This window comes from Colobus angolensis, unplaced genomic scaffold, assembly GCF_000951035.1.
Source record: "Colobus angolensis palliatus isolate OR3802 unplaced genomic scaffold, Cang.pa_1.0 Scaffold117, whole genome shotgun sequence".
In the NCBI taxonomy this organism is placed as follows: domain Eukaryota; kingdom Metazoa; phylum Chordata; class Mammalia; order Primates; family Cercopithecidae; genus Colobus; species Colobus angolensis.
In genome coordinates this window covers 4,278,599-4,298,060 of record NW_012112808.1, presented here as the reverse complement: position 1 = coordinate 4,298,060, position 19,462 = coordinate 4,278,599, and the positions used below count along the sequence as shown (strand labels likewise).

Below are 19,462 nucleotides of genomic sequence, written 5' to 3'. Positions count from 1 at the left end.
CTACATGTTGGGATTATTTGTTATGCAGCAATAGATCACTAATACACTGACTTAAAATTCAATTCCTGTTTTTAGATAAAATTATCCATTTTTTCATACAGATTTTTTGCTGAAAGATATTTGACACGATATTCATCTAAGGGGTGTGACTATGGTTTCTGGGTGGTGGGTTTGGGAGTCATTTCTCTTGCATTTGTCCTGTTTTCTGTTCTTGAACCACTGTTTATAATGGGAGTGTATCATTACAATTAAAAACACAAATGAGGACTCAGAGCCTGGGCATAGGTGGAGAGGGCGTCATTTTCCCCAGAGGGTGGGGGGCAGCGATGAGGTTTGTGTCTACAGGAAGCAGGCGCACCACTCCTTGAGGCAGTTAGAACTCTGCTGGGCCTCACACTCAGTGGCACCACAACAGCAGATGAGCCACCTCTGAAACTCGGCTTCATTCTTGTGCATCAGAAGGAATTGTCCCAGCAGGATATAGGCCTGGGGAGGGGATGAGGCAGGGAGGAAAGCGGGAAAGGTTATCATAAGCCAGTTCAGATGCGCTCTTCCTCCCCAACCACCAGGGCTCATGTGACAATCAAAGGAGGGGGAGCAGGGCAGATTCAAGGGAGCCTGTCAGTCCCTGAAGCCCTGGCATGGGTCTTAGCCCCGGTGAGAGCTTAGGACAAGTTAAATGCCCATCTCTCAGGGCTGGTTTGCGGGCCGTTCAGCCGGAAATGAATCAGACCCTGCCCTCCTCGAACTTTAACAAGCACCTGAATCATGTGGGAGCTTATTAAAATGCAGGTTCTGGAAGTCTAAGTCCAGGGAGAGGCCTGCGTTTCTAACATGCTCCAGGCTGCTACTGATCCAGGGACAACAGTTTGAGTAACCAGGGCCTAGCACACTCAGACCTCCAGTGAAGCATTTCTCTTAGAAACACATACATAGCCCAGACAGAGTAAGAGACGTTCCCGCCCCACTACTTCTGCAATTGTTTAGCCCGGGGTTTCTTCTCTTTTCTTTTGTTTCCTTTTTTAAGACAGAGTCTTGCTCTGTCACCAGGTTGGAATGCAGTGGCGCCATCTCAGCTCACTGCAACCTCCACCTTCCAGTTTCAAGCGATTCTCCTGCCTCAGCCTCCCAAGTAGCTGGGATTACAGGTGCCCACCACCGTGCCCAGCTAATTTTCATATTTTTAGTAGAGACAGGGTTTTGCTATGTTGGCCAGGCTGGTCTCGAACTCCTGACCTCGGGTGATCCACTTGCCTTGGCCTCCCAAAGTGCTGGGATTACAGGCATGAGCCACTGCGCCCATAGCACAGGGTTTCTAAACCTCGGCACTATTCCTATTTTGGACAATGCTAGAAATGTTATGGGGGGCTGTCCTGTGCCTTGCAGGATGTTCAGCAGCACCCTTGATCTCTACCCATGTCAGTGACACCCTCCCTCCCCCACCCAAGCAGTGACAATCATAACCATCTCCAAACATTGCCAAACGTCCCCTTGGGGGCAAAATCTCCCTGGGCTGAGAACCACTGCACATGCGGCTGACAGATGAATGGCATCTTAGCATCGATTTGTTTTTGCAAACCACCTGTGTGATCTCAGGCAACTCATGTAACCTGAAGTAAGAACTCACAGAACCTGGATCTCAGTTTCTGCACCTTCCTAAGGCACATGGTGTGCTCTGCAAATTAAATTAAGGGAATTAAATGGGAAGGCATTCAACAAATGTAAATTCCTGTCTCATACTGGGAGCTGTAGCCCTGTAGGAGGAGCATAGAAGGTTTAAAACATGCTAAACCTTGTCCACCTTCCCCTTCTTGAGTCTCCATGGATGAAAAATACATGGAAGATACACACTCAGTGCACCATGATTTATATTTCTATGGCATTCGCAAACTTTCTAGCTATTAATACTTGCCCCCAAGGCTTCTAATTCATTTTTTATAGTTTTATTACACCATTATTGACAAGGCACAAGGACCACATGGAGGAAGGGAATTCCCAAGGCCACGTAGCCAGAAACGAGCCAAGTCACTAAATGGTGGAGGCTGGAGATCTCAAGTCACATTCAACACCCATCTCTCAGGGCTGGTTTTGGGGGCTCTCCAGCCTGGAACCAACGAGAACCAGCGTCCACCCATGCCCGAGTTCTGGGCCCTTTCCAGGAAAACCCACTGGTGTCTGTTTACTTTTAGTTATGTAAAACTAAGTTATGCTCATCTTAACCAAAAACAGCATATTTTTTAAGAAGAGAAATTAACTAAAACATAATCTCAGTCATAAAATATACCCAAGCATTGAATTTGGGGGGTTTTATTTTTAGTCACGGTCCAGTTGTTGACAAGAGAAGCCAGGTTTTTGTGGTGATTTTGAACTGCTACTTTAATCTTTTTTTAAAAAGCAATTTAGTTGCTTGGCATGATCTCATTTTACTTTATCAGTATCCTCCCATTTTGAATGGTTCATTTTACTGAGATGTATTTAAATTAATGTTTTTGAAAAATAACATTTATTAAGTGTTAATTGAGCCAGTAGATGTAGGTGTGGGAGATGCCAAGGGGAAGGTAACAGAAACAAGAGACATAGAGCTGTGTCCAAGGAGAGAGAACACTGATAACAATTAACAATAATTAATAGTAAGTGGTTTACACAAAGCTTTCTCCATAACGAGAAACGTTCATGATAATACTTAATAATAATGATTAATGCTAAGTAGCACTTTTTAGCACTTCTGTCGGCCACATGCTGCTAGACACCTGACATGTTTTAATCCACCTGATCCTCATATGCACTCACCCGTCTCATTCCCCAGGTGGAGGCACTAAGTCTCCTGTTTTCTTCTGCACTATTCTTGCATGTCCCAGCTGTCTGCAGTCTGGCCTGGAGGCTAATGCTTCCCCCTGCCCATTTTAGAAGTGGCACTGCCGGCATCAGCTGGCCTGTTAGTGAGAGCCTCCACGTACCCACAGGCTCAGCAGCAAGGATGCCTGGGAACATGTGGACCCTGGGCAAACCCTCCAGGAATGCTGCAGGAAGAAGGGCCCCATCTTTCAGCCTCTGGAGCCAAGTGGCAACCTGACACTCCCTCCTCAGTTTTCCCTCCTGTCTCCCTGTGGCATCGTCCAGGAGGGAAAGTTGACTTCCCTTCTCCCTTCATCCCTGAGCACTTCACCCTGCTCCCCAGGGAAGCTGGAGTCATGGGCTCCCATCATGGCCCTGCCAGATGCCCGCTTGGTTTCTCCCCCAGCTCCAGAAAGCCCCCTAATCAAGGAGAAAAGATGCTGCCCCTTTCCCTGTGTGGGCCAGAGCTCCCCAGAATTCAGTTACTGGGGTGGGAGGGGTGACATAGAAACACAGAAACCCCGAGCAGATGTCCCCGTCCTACAACCCTGTACAGTGGCCGTGGCCATGGCCAAGCCAAGGAAGTACATTCCTTCCTGCAGCAGTAAGATGAGGGGCTCAGTTAGGCATGGGGGGCTCACGCCTGTAATCCCAGCACTGTGGGAGGCTGAGCGGGCAGATCATCTGAGGTCAGGAGTTCAAGACCAGCCTGGCCAACATAGTGAAACCCTGTCTCTACTAAAAACACAAAAATTAGCCTGGTATGGTGGCAGGCGCCTGTTATCCCAGCTACTTGGGAGGCTGGGGCAGGAGAACCCGGGAGGCGGAGGTTGCAGTGAGCCGAGATTGTGCCACTGCACTCCAGCCTGGGCAGCAGAGTGAGACTCTGTCTCGAAACAAACAAAATAAAGGGTGGGTGCATCCCTCAACTCCAAGTGCAAACAGTGAGGTTCCTCCAGGGGCCGGCCCCCAAGCAGGGGAGGAATCACCCTCCAGTTTGCAGTGCCCACTCCTTGCTAAACAGCAGCAGTTTGAGCCTATGCCAGGGTTGTGTTCCCTTGCATCTGAGCCATGTTTTCACACAGCGCCAGGTGCTAAGAGCCCCCCAGCTGGTTTAACACTCGGCTCTTGGCATCTTGAAATTTTTGCTAAATTTCTTTTTTTTTTCTTATTAAATACTTTTCTTTCTTTTTTTTTTTTTTTTAAATGGAGTCTCCCTCTGTCACCCAGGCTGGAGTGCCGTGGCACGATCTCGGCTCACTGCAACCTCTGCCTCCCAGATTCAAGTGACTCTCCTGCCTCAGCATCCCAAGTAGCTGGGATTACAGGCATGCGCCACCATGCCTGGCTAATTTCTAGTATTTTTAGTAGAGACGGGGTTTCACCATGTTAGCCACGATGGTCTCGATCCCCTGACCTCGTGATCTGCCTGCCTCAGCCTCCGAAAGTGCTGCGATTACAGGCATGAGCCACCGCGCCCGGCCTACTTTTTTTTTTTTTTTTTTCCTAAGAGACGGGATCTCATTCCATCACCCAGGCTAGAGTTCAGTAGCGTGCAGTAGCTCTTTGCAACCATAAATTCCTGGGCTTAAATGATCCTCCCACCTCAGCCTCCCGAGTAGCTGGGACTACAAGCACGTGCCACCACACCTCCTAATAAATTTGAACTAGAGGTCTCACATTTTCATTTTACAGTGGGCCCTAAAAATTAAATAGCTGGCTGAGATCCACACTCATTAAAATGCTCAGTCCTTACCATAATGCCGGGCCTTGTCAAACAGAGATAAGCTGTCTTGGCCCTCTCTTGTTTTCTAGCTGCTTACAATGCCCTCTGCCCAAGTCGGCAGGTCCTGAGCACCTGTGCTGAACGGACTCCACAAGACTCCATGGTGCAGTGACACAACTTTCTCTGATTCTCTCTCGCCAGTCGCCTAGGTCTTCATGTCATTTCAGGTTTAAACTCTTGTTGTTGTTTTTTTTCTTCTTCTTCTCCTTCTCCTTCTCCTTCTTCTTCTTCTTTCTTTGAGATGGAGTCTCACTCTATCGCCCAGGCTGGAGTGCAGTGGCACGATCGCAGCTCACTGCAACCTCCACCTTCCAGGTTCAAGTGATGCTCCTGCCTCAGTCTCCCAAGTAGCTGGGATTACGGGCATACGCCACCATGCCTGGCTAATTTTTGTATTTTCTGTAGAGACGGGATTTCACCATGTTGGCCAGGTTGGTCTTGAACTCCTAACCTCAAGTGATCCTCCCAAAGTGCTGAGATTACAGGCATGAGCTACCCCGCTCGGCTTAAACTCTGTGTCTTTAGTGCGAACCCTCACTTCAGGGAATGTTTACCCCTTCTTCCTCCTCCCTGTCTTTTAATTTTACACTAAGAAAATTATTTGTTTATCTGAAATTTAAATTTAACTGCACACCTTGTATTTGATCTGGCAACCCTAGGCAGAAAAACCCCGAACTTATGTGACTGGCCCCTTGTGGGGCTCAGACACCAGTCAGTGGAGCACAGCGCGTCACCGCTCACCCAGCAGAGTGGACAGAAAGGAGTTGGAGCCTTCAGAGTCTTCGCTGTGGAGACCTGGGGACATGATGGAGGCAGGGCCTGGCCACGCTGGGGCCTTCTGGTCCCGAACTCAGTCTCGCTCCTGTCCACCAATGGCCACGAAGCAACGGAGGGAGGAGATGGGAAGTCCCTGAGCATGGAGAGTCTAGAGTTGGGGCTACGGTTGGCTGCAGGCAGACATGCGAGAGAGAGCAGAGCCCCACCTGTAAGGAGGTGAGGGCGAGAGAGAGCAGAGCAAGCTACACCAGTGAGGAGGTGAGGGCGAGGGAGAGCAGAGTCTTGCAGGTAGCGAGGTGAAGGCGAGAGAGAGCAGAGCCTCGCAGGCAAGGAGGTGAGGGCGAGGGAGAGCAGAGCCTCGCCGGTAAGGAGGTAAGAGCAGCCAGGTGAGAAACACCTTCCTCAGTTTCAGTTTCAGGGGCAGACGGCACAATGGCTTAGTGTCCAGACCCTGCAGCCTATCCGCCCAGATTCAAATTTCATCTCTTTTACCCCATGTGATCTTGAGCAATCCACATGTGGTCTCTATGTGCCTCCACTTTCTAATCAGGAAAATGGAAATGAAATAGTGTACTTTGTAGGATTGTTTTTTACAATTAAATGAGATAAATATACGTAATGCACTTAGAGGTGCTTGACATGAAGCAAATGCCAAGTGTTGCTTCTATTTCCTCCAGTCTCATCCTCCAGGCAGCTCTTAGGAGGAAGATTTAGGCTCAAGGATATGGCTTTATAGTGTCTGCAAAGAGCATTGAACCAAACCAGATTCTCTGCGATGCTAAACTTACTTCTGCACTGTGGGAGAACTCAAGCACAGGGCCCTGCCCCACAGTTCTGCATTCAGGGGATGTCTGGAAGTTCACCTACCCCTAAGTGGGGTTTTCACAGGGAGAAGAGAAGTACAAAGAACACAGACCCATCCTCTGCCTCCAAGGAACTTAGGGAGAAAAGCAGAGGCAAGTTGTGCCTCTAACATTTTGTGGACTCTTGGGGCATGTGCAGAAAAACTAGAGTCGACTTTTATTTTTTTATTTTATTTTATTTTATTTTATCTTATTTTATTTTATTTTATTTTATTTTATTTTCAGATGGAGTCTCCCTCTGTCACCCAGACTGGAGTGCAGTGGTACAATCTCAGGTCACTGCAACCTCTGTGTCCTGGGTTCAAGTGATCCTCCCACCTCAGCTTCCAAAGTAGCTGGGACTACAGGCATGCGCCATCACACCCAGTTAATTTCTGTAGTTTTAGTAGAAACGGGGTTTCACCACGTTGGCCGGGCTGGTTTCAAACTCCTAACCTCAAGTGATCTACCTGACTTGGCCTCCCAAAGTGCTGGGATTACAGGCGCGAGTCACCATGCCCAGCTAGAGTAGACCTTTTGTCAGATGTCACAACAAGGGGCTCCCACCAAAAACCCAAACTGCTCAGAAAAAGGACCCTGTTGGGTGGGGTGGCAGAAAGAAGGCTTCCCAGGGGAGGTGGGCTGTGAGTAGGGTCTTGAAGGGGATCAAAACCTGTTTCAAGAGAGGCTGCAGGTTAGCAGGAGGGTGGTTCGCAGACAGTCTGGCTGTAGTATAGGGGTCAGGGATGGGGTGGGGGGACAGAGAATACAAGACAGAGCTAGAGCCAGGCACAGCAAGCCTCATTGTCATGTGCACCATTAATTTTCTGTTTCCTTTCTCCCTTACAGCTCTTTCACTCTTTCATCTAGAGCAGTGCTGTCCAGCAGAAATAAATGAGTTAGCCACATACGTGATTTTGATTTTCCTAGTAGCCACAGTAAAAAGGGGGAAGGAAACAGGTGAAATTCATTCTAATAACATATTTTCTCTCATATTTCCAAAATATTATCATTTCAACATGTAATCAATAAAATAATTACGGATGAGCTATTTTACGTTCCTTTTTCAGGCTAAGTCTTTAACACTGCAAGGTATGTTTTATATTTCTAGTACATCTCAGTTTGGACGAGGGTACAGGCACCTGCGGCCGCTGTCTGGATCTAGATCCTCAGACCACAGCTGATTGCCCCTGGGATGGGCAGATACAAAACACTCAGAAGGCCATCACATATGGCTTTTAAGCTCCTGAAGAGGCTTAGGTAGATTCATGGCAGAATCAATAGTTTTGAAAGTCCTGACTTAAACCAGGAGCCAGAGACCAGTTTATGCCATAAACTAAAGCTCTGGGGAAAATGGGGACAGGCAGTAAGAACAGTCCCCTCCCAGCACCCCACATCTTCCATTAAAAAAAGCTGAAAGACCTGTGCGAGAGGAGGAATGGAGAAGGTACTTGATGTAGGGGTTGGTAAGAGTTTGAGAAGGGGACTCCCAGAGAGGTGACAGGACATCCTCTGGGAGTGGTGACAGGATAAGTCAGGGGAGGGGGTGTGGTACTGCCTCATCTCCCCCAGGGCATCTAGCACCCTGGGGTCTCTGGAGAGAGCCAACGGCTGAGTGAGGAGCCCAGAGAGATAAGTGTGAGGGTGGCCCACAGGCCTGCATTCCAGCAGGTGCACAGAGAGGGTACAGAAAGGGCTGAGAGAGCAGAGCCCACGGGACGAGGCCAAGAACACTATCATAAGCAAGGGTGGAACCCAAGGTGGCTTTGTGCACAGCCAAGAAACTGAGGCTGAGCCCCAGCCTGGGGTGGGACAGGGAGCAGGGGAGGGTGATGGCTGCAACTTGGCAGAAGCCAGCAAAGACAGGAGGTCGTGTGAGGCCGAGAAAGATGTCCCTCCCTGTTCCAGGATTAGGTCTCCTGCAGGCAAGGTATGAAAATACAAGAGGCCGGGCGTGGTGGCTCATGCCTGTAATCCCAGCACTTTGGGAGGATCACTTGAGCCCAGGAGCTGAGACCAGCCTGGACAACTTGGCAAAACTGTGTCTCTACAAAAAAACAAAAACAAAAACAAAAACAAACAAACAAAAAAACCCACAAAAAATTAGCTGGGCATGGTGGTGCATGCCTCTAGTCCTAGCTACTTGGCAAGCTGAAGTGGTAGCTGCGCCCAGGATGAGGAGGTTGCAGTGAACTGAGATCGCCTCACTGCACCCCAGCCTGGACAATACAATGAGACTGTCTCAAAACAAAAACAAAAACAAAAAACAAAAACAAAATTAAAACCACCAAGAGCTGGCATCTTTGTTGGCTGAATCTGAGAACCCTGTCTTGCCAGGATCTGCCCGCCCGGGATGCTGTCATTGCTGGCCCTGACTTCAGATGGGTCCTCACCCTGAAACACTTGCCCATCTTGGAGGGACCACATCTGGGTCTCCTCCTGGGTCTCACTACAGGCCCCGCCAGACTCCAGACCCTGATACGGGGTGTCACCGCCAAATTTAGTCTAAGCCTCCTCCCTGCTGGGCATAACCACCTGGCCATGGATCTTCTTGTGCAATTTGCGATGGTACAATCCACGGTTGCTCCAGTCCTCACCTGGGAGCGGACAAGGCACTACTCCTCGGAGCCCTTGTCTCCTCATTGGTAAAGTGGAGAGAGGGACCCTCATCTCAATCACAGGTGTGGGCGGCTCAAAGCAAAGAATGCAGGTGACAGCCTCAGTGCCAGTGCCTAAAATTAGCAGCTCTAGGAAAGTGCTCACTGCACTGGCCAGGAGGTCATGGACACAAGAGGAGCACATCTCCAGGGACCCGGCTGCACACAGACAAACCGTCCCCACAGCCCTGACTCTACAGGCAAGTTTTCAGATGCCTGACATTTTTCCATTATTCATTCATTTTTTGTTCTAAAACCCACCCACCTATAATCCCCATTTAAAACACAGTTAAGCTATTCGTACACACAGACTTAAACTGGAAAAGGCAACACTACAGAGACAGAAAATAAACCAGTGGTTGCCAGGGACTGAGGCTGGTGAATATGAAGAGCACAAGGGAATGAGTATTTTGACTAATGGGATTGCTCTGTGTCTTGACTATGGTAGCAGCTGCATCACTGCATGCATGTGTCAAAATTCTTAGAACTATGTACTACAAAGGGTGAAATTTACTGTATGTATGTCAATTATACCTTAATAAAAACATTTTTAAAATAATGAGTATAGCTGAACAACAACAAAAAAACCCCACAATTATGGACACATTTAGTCAATAGTGTTCGACATCAGAAGAGTGGTTACCTCTAAGGATAGGGGATAGCCTTGGCCAAGAAGAGGCACAAGAGAACCACCTGGAATTTTGGAGACATCTGATTGCTAGACCTGGGTAGTGGGTACATGAGTGTACATATATGTGTAAAAATTCATTGATCTGTACCCTTTTTATCAACACATATTCTCCTAGGTATGTTACATCACAACAGGAAAGTAAAAAGAACAATTATTTCTTTTTTTAAAAAAGGAATTTTTGCTGGGCCTGATGGCTCGCACCTGTAATTCCAGCACTTCGGGAGGCTGAGGTGCATGGATCACTTGAGTCCAGGAGTTTGAGACCAACCTGAGCAACATGCCAAAACCCTGTCTCTACAAGAAATACAAAAAATTAACCAGGCGTGGTGGCACACACCTGTAGTCCCAGCTACATGGGAGGCTGAGGTGAGAGGATCGCTTGAGACTGGGAGGCAGAGGTTGCAGTCAGCGGAGATGACACCACTGCACTCCAGCCTGAGCAACAGAGTGAGACCCTGTCTTAAATAAATAAATAACTAATAAAAGTACACAAATTTTTTTATTTAAAATTTGTTCCCTAGGGAATGGTTCTCCCTCCTTCATCTGGAAGGAAAGAATCCTATCGATCCAATAGGGCGCTTCCGTTTCTGACGATAGCATCTACTGGACATTAAACTGGCTCTCAGATTGGGGCGTTATTCCGAATATTTACTGCTAGTGCAGAGCAGTGGGGTAATCAGAAAACCATGGCTCTCACGGTTCAGATTTAGATCCAAACCAAACTAGTCATCGGTCATGTGTGCAGTAGTTCGCAGCCTCTTTGGGTGTTTCTATAACACCGTCCTGCCTGGTAGACTGACTTGGGGCACTGAGGAGAATGAATAGCAACAGCTCTAGTTGGTGCCTCTCCTGACCGGACGTGCCATGTTCTGTGAGTTCACAGCCTGCCTTGTCTATGCTCACTCTCTTTGCGTTTTCTTTGGGACTGTCTCATCCTCTCCTGAGGCCCTAAGCAGCTTTTTTAAAGCCCCATAAAAACAAACAATGACATAGAAAAGGATATTCCAATTCCACTGGATATCCTTGAGGTCATTCTTGGGCTGAGAGTGACATCATAGAATAACTCACTCTGGTGTAGACCACAGGCTCCTGTTTCTTCACTTGCTATTGCCAGGCTGGTGCCCTGGCAGGGGCAAGCGAGATGCCATGGGTCCCTTCATGGGGGTGTGGAGTGCACCTAAATCACCCATGCTGACAGTTCGCCTCAGACCCCAGCGGCTGACCTACTTCTGTTGACCCCTGAGTGTTTGAACACCAAGTGAATCATGCCCAGCCCAGCTGCACTGAGCTGAAACCATTTTGTGCGTATGTGCCCATCATCTGCAGGCCCTTGAGGCTGCCCGAGCATGTGGGGTCAATAGCATGAAAGCATGTGGCACCCCGCCAAGCGGCAGCTTTGCTCTCTGATGGCCCTTCACAGGGACACGTGGCAGGAACTGCCATCTGGCAGGACTAGAGGAAGAAAGGTAGGGAAGAGAAGTCAGAGAAGTAAGAAAGAATGAATTACCTTGTTGATACCTTTGGTGACCAAATTGATTGCGAGCTCATGGCTGATGCCATCCACCCAGCAGACATCCTTTTCTCCAATGGGTTCAGAGAGGAAGGCTCTCAGCCTGGGAGACATGTGGTCCATCTCCTGTGACAGCAGTGGGGAAAGAGGAGGATTAGCAGATACCTGACTGCTCCCAGTGTGCACGGACAATGGGGAACTCCCTCAGCCCACCAGGGGACTGGGGCAACAGATGGCAGAATGCCTTCCGTCATCCAGCATTTCCTGGGGTCTGCTAAATGCAGGTGCACTGGCCTCCACTAAGGCCTTCACACATCCATTCCTACCTGGATGGACCAAGAGAAGCCTAATGATGGCCACAGATGAGTCAAATAAATTTCCATGAAAATAGTGTGCTTAATATTAAGAACTGCAGTGGGTTCTTTCCAACTCACTCCATTCTAAATGCCTAAAGCAACAACTTGCTTCTCTTAGCTAATTAACCCACCTTCTCTCTTAACCACCCAACACTTTAGTCATACTTTTATTTCAGTGTTCATCACACTCTATAATAGTGTAAACTCGCTAGAAACTCTTCACACTGGCTCAAATTGTAAAGAACACATTCTAGAAATCCAAAGCCTGCAGGTGGCAATGGGTCGCAGCTTCATTCCTTGGGGATCCTCCAGCTTTCCCTCCTTTTGTTGGCTTTATTCTTGCTTGGCTCCCCTCACAGTGGTGAAAGAGCTGCTCCGGCACTCATCGGCCTCACCAACTCCACCTCGAAAGAAGGAGGAGAAGATGGCTTTTGCTTAAGTCGCCTCATTTGTTGCCTGTGCTCCAACTTTAGCCAGATAAATCAGCTTCCCCAGACAGCAGGACTTGCTCATCAATTTCCTGCAACTGTAGATTGCAGGCCCCAGGCAAAAATACTCTCTCTCTTCGCAGAACTATTTTCATCCCTCTCCACTTTTAAATGGACCACCATCTCCCAGGAGTTGAGTCTCCTAGGACCTTAATGAAGACTGCCAGAGGTAGCCAACATCCTGAATATTTCCTGGAAGATCTCGAAATATCATGGGCTCCATAAGCATTAGGTCTGCAAGCCAGCAAAACTGGCCATTTTGTTAAACGAGGGTTACCATCTTCCTAGTTTTTTGTTTTGTTTTGTTTTGTTTTTGTGATGAAGTTTCACTCTTGTTGCCCAGGCTGGAATGCAATGGCATGATCTTGGCTCACTGCAACCACTGCCTCCTGGGTTCAAGCGATTCTCTTGCCTCAGCCTCCCAAGTAGCTGGGATTACAGGTGTGCGCCACCACGCCCGGGTAATTTTTGTATTTTTAGTAGAGACAAGGTTTCACCATGTTGACCAGGCTGGTCTTGAACTCCTGATCTCAGGTGATCCGCCCACCTCAGTCTCCCAAAGTGCATTACAGGCATTAGCTACTGTGCCCGGCCGCCATCTTCCTAGTTTAATAGAGACATCTTTGCTGCTGTCCGCCTGAATGTCTGTTAACTAATCCACATTTAAGGTTTGTTCATTGTAGCATCTCCTTTCTGGTACAAAATTCTGTGCCAGTTTGGACAGTTTATGATGAAAGTATCAGAAAACTCAGTGTAAATCAGTTTACATAATAAGGAGGTGTTATTAGCACATACTACCAAAAAGTCCAGAGGTTGATCAGATGTGGCTTGAGCAAGGCTCCAGCTTGATTTTCTGGCAGCTCTCTCGACTCAGTCTTTCTCTGTGAATGGGCTCAGTCCTCAGCTTAACTCCTTCGTGGAAGTAACTGGGCTGCAGCATCGCTTTTGCAAGCCACAGCCCTCTCCCCCAAAGAAACACAAAGCTGTCTTTTCCTAGAGGCCCCCAACAAATGCCCTCTCTGGTTCAAACTGTAATATGCCAACCCCTAAAACAAAAATTATGGTCTGTGTGTTCTACCCTCTGGGCTCAGCAAGGGAGTCAGTGTCCCTCAAAGCCCATGGGTTGCAGGGGTGGGGGTGGGGGAACCAAAATCAAGATAGTTCTCCTGTTCCTGGGGATAGTTACCCCATACCATATGGAACTATGTTACAGGAATGACCCAATGTCCTCCATACATTCCTCAGTAGATCACGAGGCCCCCAAGGGCTGCAGCTGCCTCCTAATGGCCTTTGCTCCCCACTCCAACACCAGCCCCTCTGCCGAGCACATGGCAAGTATTCGATGACATCAATGATCAGGTGCATCCAACGCCTCCCTTTCACAGCCCCGTCCCTTCTCCTGTCCCCACCCTCCCCATTCTCCTCCAGACCTTTCTATAAAGTTGAGCTCCTCGTGTACACCTTGTTGCCCCGAAGTACGTTTTGTAACACTTCAGAAGACACTGAACTCTCCCAGAAGAGATGAATCCAAAGGCCCTGATTTTGGTAGGCAGGGGCTCCTAAGAAAAGTGGCCTTGATGTGTCAGCAGATTCTAGGAAGGGGAGCAAAACACATGAGAGGTTGTTCAGGGTCCCCTGACTCTGTGGGTCTTAAATCCACAGATGTGTGAGCCGAGGGCGTCGACCTCTCTTCAGCGGCTAAATAGGAATCTGTCTCTTCATCTGTGAAAATATGTTTCGTAAGTAAAGATGGTGTTTAACGCAGGTGTTAACAGGAGAATGCCTCAGCACCTATGGCTTTATGGGATGATGAACTGGGGATTGAGAATTGGGATTGATGAATTGGGTGAGAATCCAGAATTTCTAAGCAAGGAAAAGCCTGAAAGTCTCATGAGCCGCTCTGCCTTTGCTGAGGGAAAATTCCATTCACTATCCATGCTGGCCATCTGTTAAGTTAAACATCTCTGCCTATGAAACCTAAGAATAAATGGAAACTACAACATTGCTATCAACGCATCAGCAGCATCAAAGACGGGTAATGGTTAGTAACACCTTGTGTGTGTTTGCTTTTCTCACACACCTGATCTCACTTTGATCCTTGCAACACCTCTGGGGCGGGGACATAGGCAGTGATTTTTGCCCTCCTGGGGCTCTCCAGCAACGTCGGAGGTCAGAATAAAAAAGTCTTCACATTCTTTACCACTCCTTTGGCTGCAACAGTGGTGCTCAACTGGGGGCCATTGGCCCCCATCCCCAGGAAACACTGGTAATGTCCAGAGACACTCGAGTTGTCACACCTGGGAGAGGCAGAAGGACTATTGGCTCTAGGGGGCAGAGGCCAGGGCATGGCATCCTGCCATGCACACAACCACCCCACAACAAAGAATTATCTGGCTCTAGGTGTCAATAGCATAGAGGTTAAGAAACCCTGGGCTACAAGTAATAAAAAATCCTGCCTCATGTGGTCTGAAACAATAAATACATTTCTAATCTCATATAACAAGAAATCCTTACATGAGGTGGATCCAGGATCTTATCAGTCAATAACTCTGTGTGAACAAGGGCCAGGATAGCTGCTCCCAAGGTCCCAAGATGCCTCCAGAATTTGCTTGAGTCCCATTCCAATGTGCAAACTTCCAAAGAGGCTGGGCGTGGTGGCTCACGCCTGTAATCTCAGCACTTTGGGAGGCTGAGGCAGGCAGATCACTTGAGATCAGGAGTTGGAGACCAGCCTGACCAACATGGTGAAACCTCACCTCTACTAAAAACACAAAAATTAGCCAGGCATAGTGGCATGCGCCTGTAATCCCAACTACTCGGGAGGCTGAGGCAGGAGAATCACTTGAACCTGGGAGGTGGAGGTTGCAGTGAGCCAAGATCACGCCACTGCACTCCAGCCTGGACAACAGAGTAAGACTCCATCTCAAAAAAAAAAAAAAACTTCCAAAGGAAGGAGAGGCCTTTTCTTCTTGGGCGTCCTCAAGGGGAGGCAACCTCTCCCAGAAACTCTCCAGTGGAACTTCCTTTAGTTTCATTGGCCAGAACCAGGCAACATGCCCACCTGTAAAGCAGCCACTGGTCAGGGGAGTGGGACTGCTATGGGGGTGGATGAGGTGAGCCCCCTCTGAAACATGAGGCTATTCAGAGAATGTCAGTTTCTGTAGGAAGGAAGGAAGGAAGGAAGGAAGGAAGGAAGGAAGGAAGGAAGGAGGGAGGGAGGGAGGGAGGGAGGGAATGAATGCTGGGTAGGCAAACAACAATGTCTGCTACATCTTCTGATCTTCTAAACCCTGGTCTAATATTTGGTTCATGACAACTCTAGCACTTCTCAAAGTTGAGTGAGTGCACGCACCACCTGGGGGGTTTTGTTTAAAAATGCAGGTGCTGATGGCAGGTCTGGGACAGGCATCAGATACTGTGTGTGTGACCAGCTCCCAGGAGAGGTGACACTGCTGCCCGCAGACCTCACTTTCACCAGCAAGACATTCATGATGCCACTTACTCTTTGTATGCTACTGCATTAATTGTGGTAAAATATATCTAACATAAAATGTCCCATTTCAATTATTTTTAAGTGCATGGTTCAGTAATGTTAAGTGCATTCACATTGTTGTGCAACCAATCTCCAGAACTCTTTTCAACTTGCAAAATTGAAACTCCATACCCATTGAACAGCAAGTCTCCATCTCTCCCTGCAACCCCTGGCAACCACTATTCTACTTTCTGTTTCTCTTAAAATGACTACTCTAGATACCTCATATAAGTGGAACTTACATATAAGTGGAACTGTGTAGAACTTGCCCTGCAGATAATTTGAAAAGAAAAAAAAAATTTAAGTGAAATTATATAATATCTGTCCTTTTGTGTCTGGCTTATTTCACTTAGCATAATGTTCTCAAGGTTCATCCATGCTGCAGCATGTCTCGGAATGTCCTGCCTTTTTAAGGCTGAACTATATTCTATTGTATGTACACAACACATTTTGTTTATTCTTCATCTATTGATAGATGTTTGCGTTGCTCCCACCTTATGGCTATTGTGGATAATACTGCTATGAACGTGGGTACACAAATATCTCTTTGAGAACCTGCATTCAATTCTTTTGGGTATATACCCAGAAGTGAAATTGCTGGATCATATGGTAATTCTATTTTTAATTTTTCGAGGAATTGCCATACTGTTTTCCAAGCGACTGTACCAGTGGCACTTATTCTTAAACTTGACAGCACATTAGGCCTCACATGGGGAGAGTCACAAATTACTGATGCTTGGATCCCGCCTCCAGAGTTTGATTTCATTAACATAGGGTATGCCCTGTACATCAGAAGTTTTAAAAACTCCCCAAGTGACTCAAGTATGTTGCAAAATTGGAGGACCATGTCTTGTCCTTTGCTTCTATCTGATAAAATTCCAAGCAGATTTGCTGGGATGATGGGGTTCCAGCTAAACGGGCCTTAGTGGTGGGATCTGCAGCGTCTGTGCTGCCATATGGCGCACACTTGCAGCTCCTAGGCTGCATCTACCCCCAAATCACCAGGCGCATCATGTCCTCATTAGCCATCAATAGGAAGACAACTATGACCCCAATAGCTTTGAAGTCAGAGAACTTCAGAGACAGACAGACCTCAATAACAAGCTGCTCCTCTTTTTTTTTTTTTTTTAATTAAAAAAAAAGATCTTTACTTCAAAGGAAATTTTACCTGGAATTCCTTGATATAAAATAGATCAAAACAGAATTACTCTCTGTTGACTTGGGAATGAGAAGAGGGCACTAGAGCCCCCCAATATATGATGCCATCCCCATGCCCCCCTTGTGCTCCCCAAAATCCTTCTCTAATCTAGCCTAAACCCCTCATTTCTCCCATAAGAAAACCAAGGCCCAGGAAAGTAAATAACCTGTTCAAGACAATGCACCTGGGCCGGGTGTGGTGGCTCACACCTATAATCCCAGCACTTGGGGAGGCTGAGGTGGATCACCTGAGGTCAGGAGTTCGAGATCGGCCTGGCCAACATGGTGAAATCTCGTCTCTACTAAAACTACAAAAGAAAATTAGCTGGGTGTGGTGGCAGACACCCGTAATTCCAGCTACTTGAGAGGCTGAGATGGGAGACTCACTTGAACCCGGGAGGTGGAGGTTGCAGTGAGCCAAGATCAAGCCATTGCACTCCAGCCTGGGTGACAAGAGTGAAACTCCATCTCAAAAACAAAACAAAACAAAACAACAACAACAACCATGCACCTGGCAAAGCACACTAGCTCTCCGTCTTCCAGGGGAGCACCCCTCTTCTAAGGCATCCCTCTTGTAACCCTGGGTGAGCTACAGGGTTGGGTGCATTATGGACAGCTTAAGCACTTGGCCATCATACAACAGAACTAAGCAGATGCCTCAACATAATCCTGCCCTGTAAAAATTCTTGTATTACAGGGTGTTCTGTCAATGACCCGACTGCGTTTTGAACCACAAAGTCCTGTTTGGGGAGAACACAATGGCAGGGAATGACCACAATCAATCCTGGTTTTAGATGCTCAGAGAGTCACCTTCTTAAAAAAGGAATAAAGGAATCAGTAGAATTTAATCTCAATTCCCAAAGGAATGATCTCCCAGTTGCAAATGTTTGACATCCTTTAAGGTTATTTTTAAAAGCCATGTGACAGGTCTTCATAAGGAGGTGATCACAAATATTCCCCGTCTATCAGATAAATGGGGTGAGGATAGGGGAACTGCTCTACTGCCATATAATGGCTCTTTGGGGCTTGAGATACAATTTCCAGTGGGGACATTATACATGGATTCAAAAAGGGACATCTCTTCTACCATTGGCTGGAAGTGAAGTTGTTATTCTCTAAAAATTCTACAATGCATGGTAGCTCATGCCTGTAATCCCAGTATTTTGGGAGGCCGAGACGGGTGGATCACCTGAGGTCAGGAGCCCTGTCTCCACTAAAAATACAAAAATTAGCCAGGCGTGATGGCGGGTGCCTGTAATCCCAGCTACTTGGGAGGCTGAGGTAGGAGAATTGCTTGAACCCAGGAGGCAGAGGTTGCAGTGAGCTGAGATTTCGCCATTGCACGTCAGCCTGGGCAACAGAGCAAGACTCCATCTCAAAAAAAACAAAAACAAAAACAAAAACAAAAAACAAAAAAAACTCTACAACACAAAAAATGACTCCCATTAGAATACCATTGTTATTGCAAAAGGTCAATGGGAAAAGTGCAATATTTTCATATATTATTTTGCCATTAACAGATTGCTGCCTGAACATTTCTAAATATTATTTTATGTAACATGTGATTTCAAATGTGTGTGATTAAATTATGAAATCAAATGGTAGATGTAAGGCTATTTTTTCTGTATCCCTAAAATTTATATATTCAAGTGGCCAAAAAGCATTTTTGGGGATTTTCTTGCTGAGAAACTGTGAGATTATCTTATTTTCCATGTTTGCTTTATATTTAGACACATATGGTATTGCCTACCCCAAGAAAGTGGGATGTTAATACTTAAAATTAGCGTTTTTCCCTCACCTATTATAGAGGGTAGTCACAAGGTGTATTACAGGGGTTGGGCAGGGGAATCTGCACCTGTGGGAACATGGTTGAGACTGTTGCTACTCACATTTTGTTTTATAAATTATCCCACATGACATATTTCTTTTGGAACTTAATACCAAGAAAAAAGCATGCCTTTCAAAATTGGTATATTTCTACCTTTATGATAAAAAATAATTTGTAAAGATCTTATTTCCCTTTTTACTTGGGCTACTAGGAAGCTCTGAGCTAACCCTAATGACACTATAGGGAAACTAGCCTAGATGAACAGCTCTTTCACTTTGTAGTTAAATTTGCTTCTTTTGCTCAGTGCCTTCATTTTCTGTTTCTACTTTTATTTTAAAATGGAGATTCATATATTCAAAGTACTGACATCCTTTATTAAAAGCTACTTTATTACATAGTTAACACCTCAAAGATATGGAGAATATAAGTATCTCCTAAACCAAGCAGATTTATAGGAAAACAGAGCATCTACCCCTATGCCCTGGGAACACTCCAGTCTTGTAGCACCAAGCGGCAGGGAGAGCATGAGGGTAAGAATGACCCCAGGGTTGTTCCTTGGAGGCCTGCTGTGCCTTCAGTCTGCAGTGAGAGGACAAAGGGACCTCTGCACTGATGGAGTAAAGCCCAAAGGAGCCCAGATGCTCACCCCTCAGAATCTGAAGGAATACTGTCTGTCAATGCTGCTTCCTGGCTCCCTGTACCTCTACCCACACTCCCTAGAGTTGCAGTTTCTCCCTTCAAATGACTAGTGTTCTCCCTTCAAATGACTTGAGAAAGAATGAAAATGAAGGTGGCTGGCCTGGTGCTGTCACTCACTCCTGTAATCCCAACAATTTGGGACGCCAAGGCAGGAGGATCATCACTTGAGCCCAGGAGTTCAAGACCAGCCTGGGCAACCGAGCAAGACCCCGTCTCTCTTTTTCTTTTTTCTTTCTTTCTTTCTTTCTTTTTTTTTTTTTTTTT

At 46.9% G+C, this 19,462-nt stretch overlaps 1 protein-coding gene across 4 annotated transcripts in view; it reads right to left on the bottom strand.

Moving 5' to 3' along the window:
- Window positions 1-281: 281 nt before the first annotated feature.
- Window positions 282-19,462, bottom strand: part of BANF2 (barrier to autointegration factor 2) — a 36,339-nt gene continuing 17,158 nt past the window's right edge. For 3 of the 4 annotated variants that reach the window (XM_011962853.1, XM_011962869.1, XM_011962877.1), the window contains 2 exons: window positions 11,096-11,224; window positions 282-486 (listed from right to left, as the gene is read on the bottom strand). In XM_011962853.1, coding sequence (XP_011818243.1) covers window positions 340-486; window positions 11,096-11,224 — 276 coding nt within the window. In that variant the 3' untranslated portion in view covers window positions 282-339. Of the gene's footprint in view, window positions 487-11,095; window positions 11,225-13,372; window positions 13,535-19,462 lie in introns of all 4 variants that reach the window. The other variant, XM_011962861.1, reaches the window with a different exon arrangement.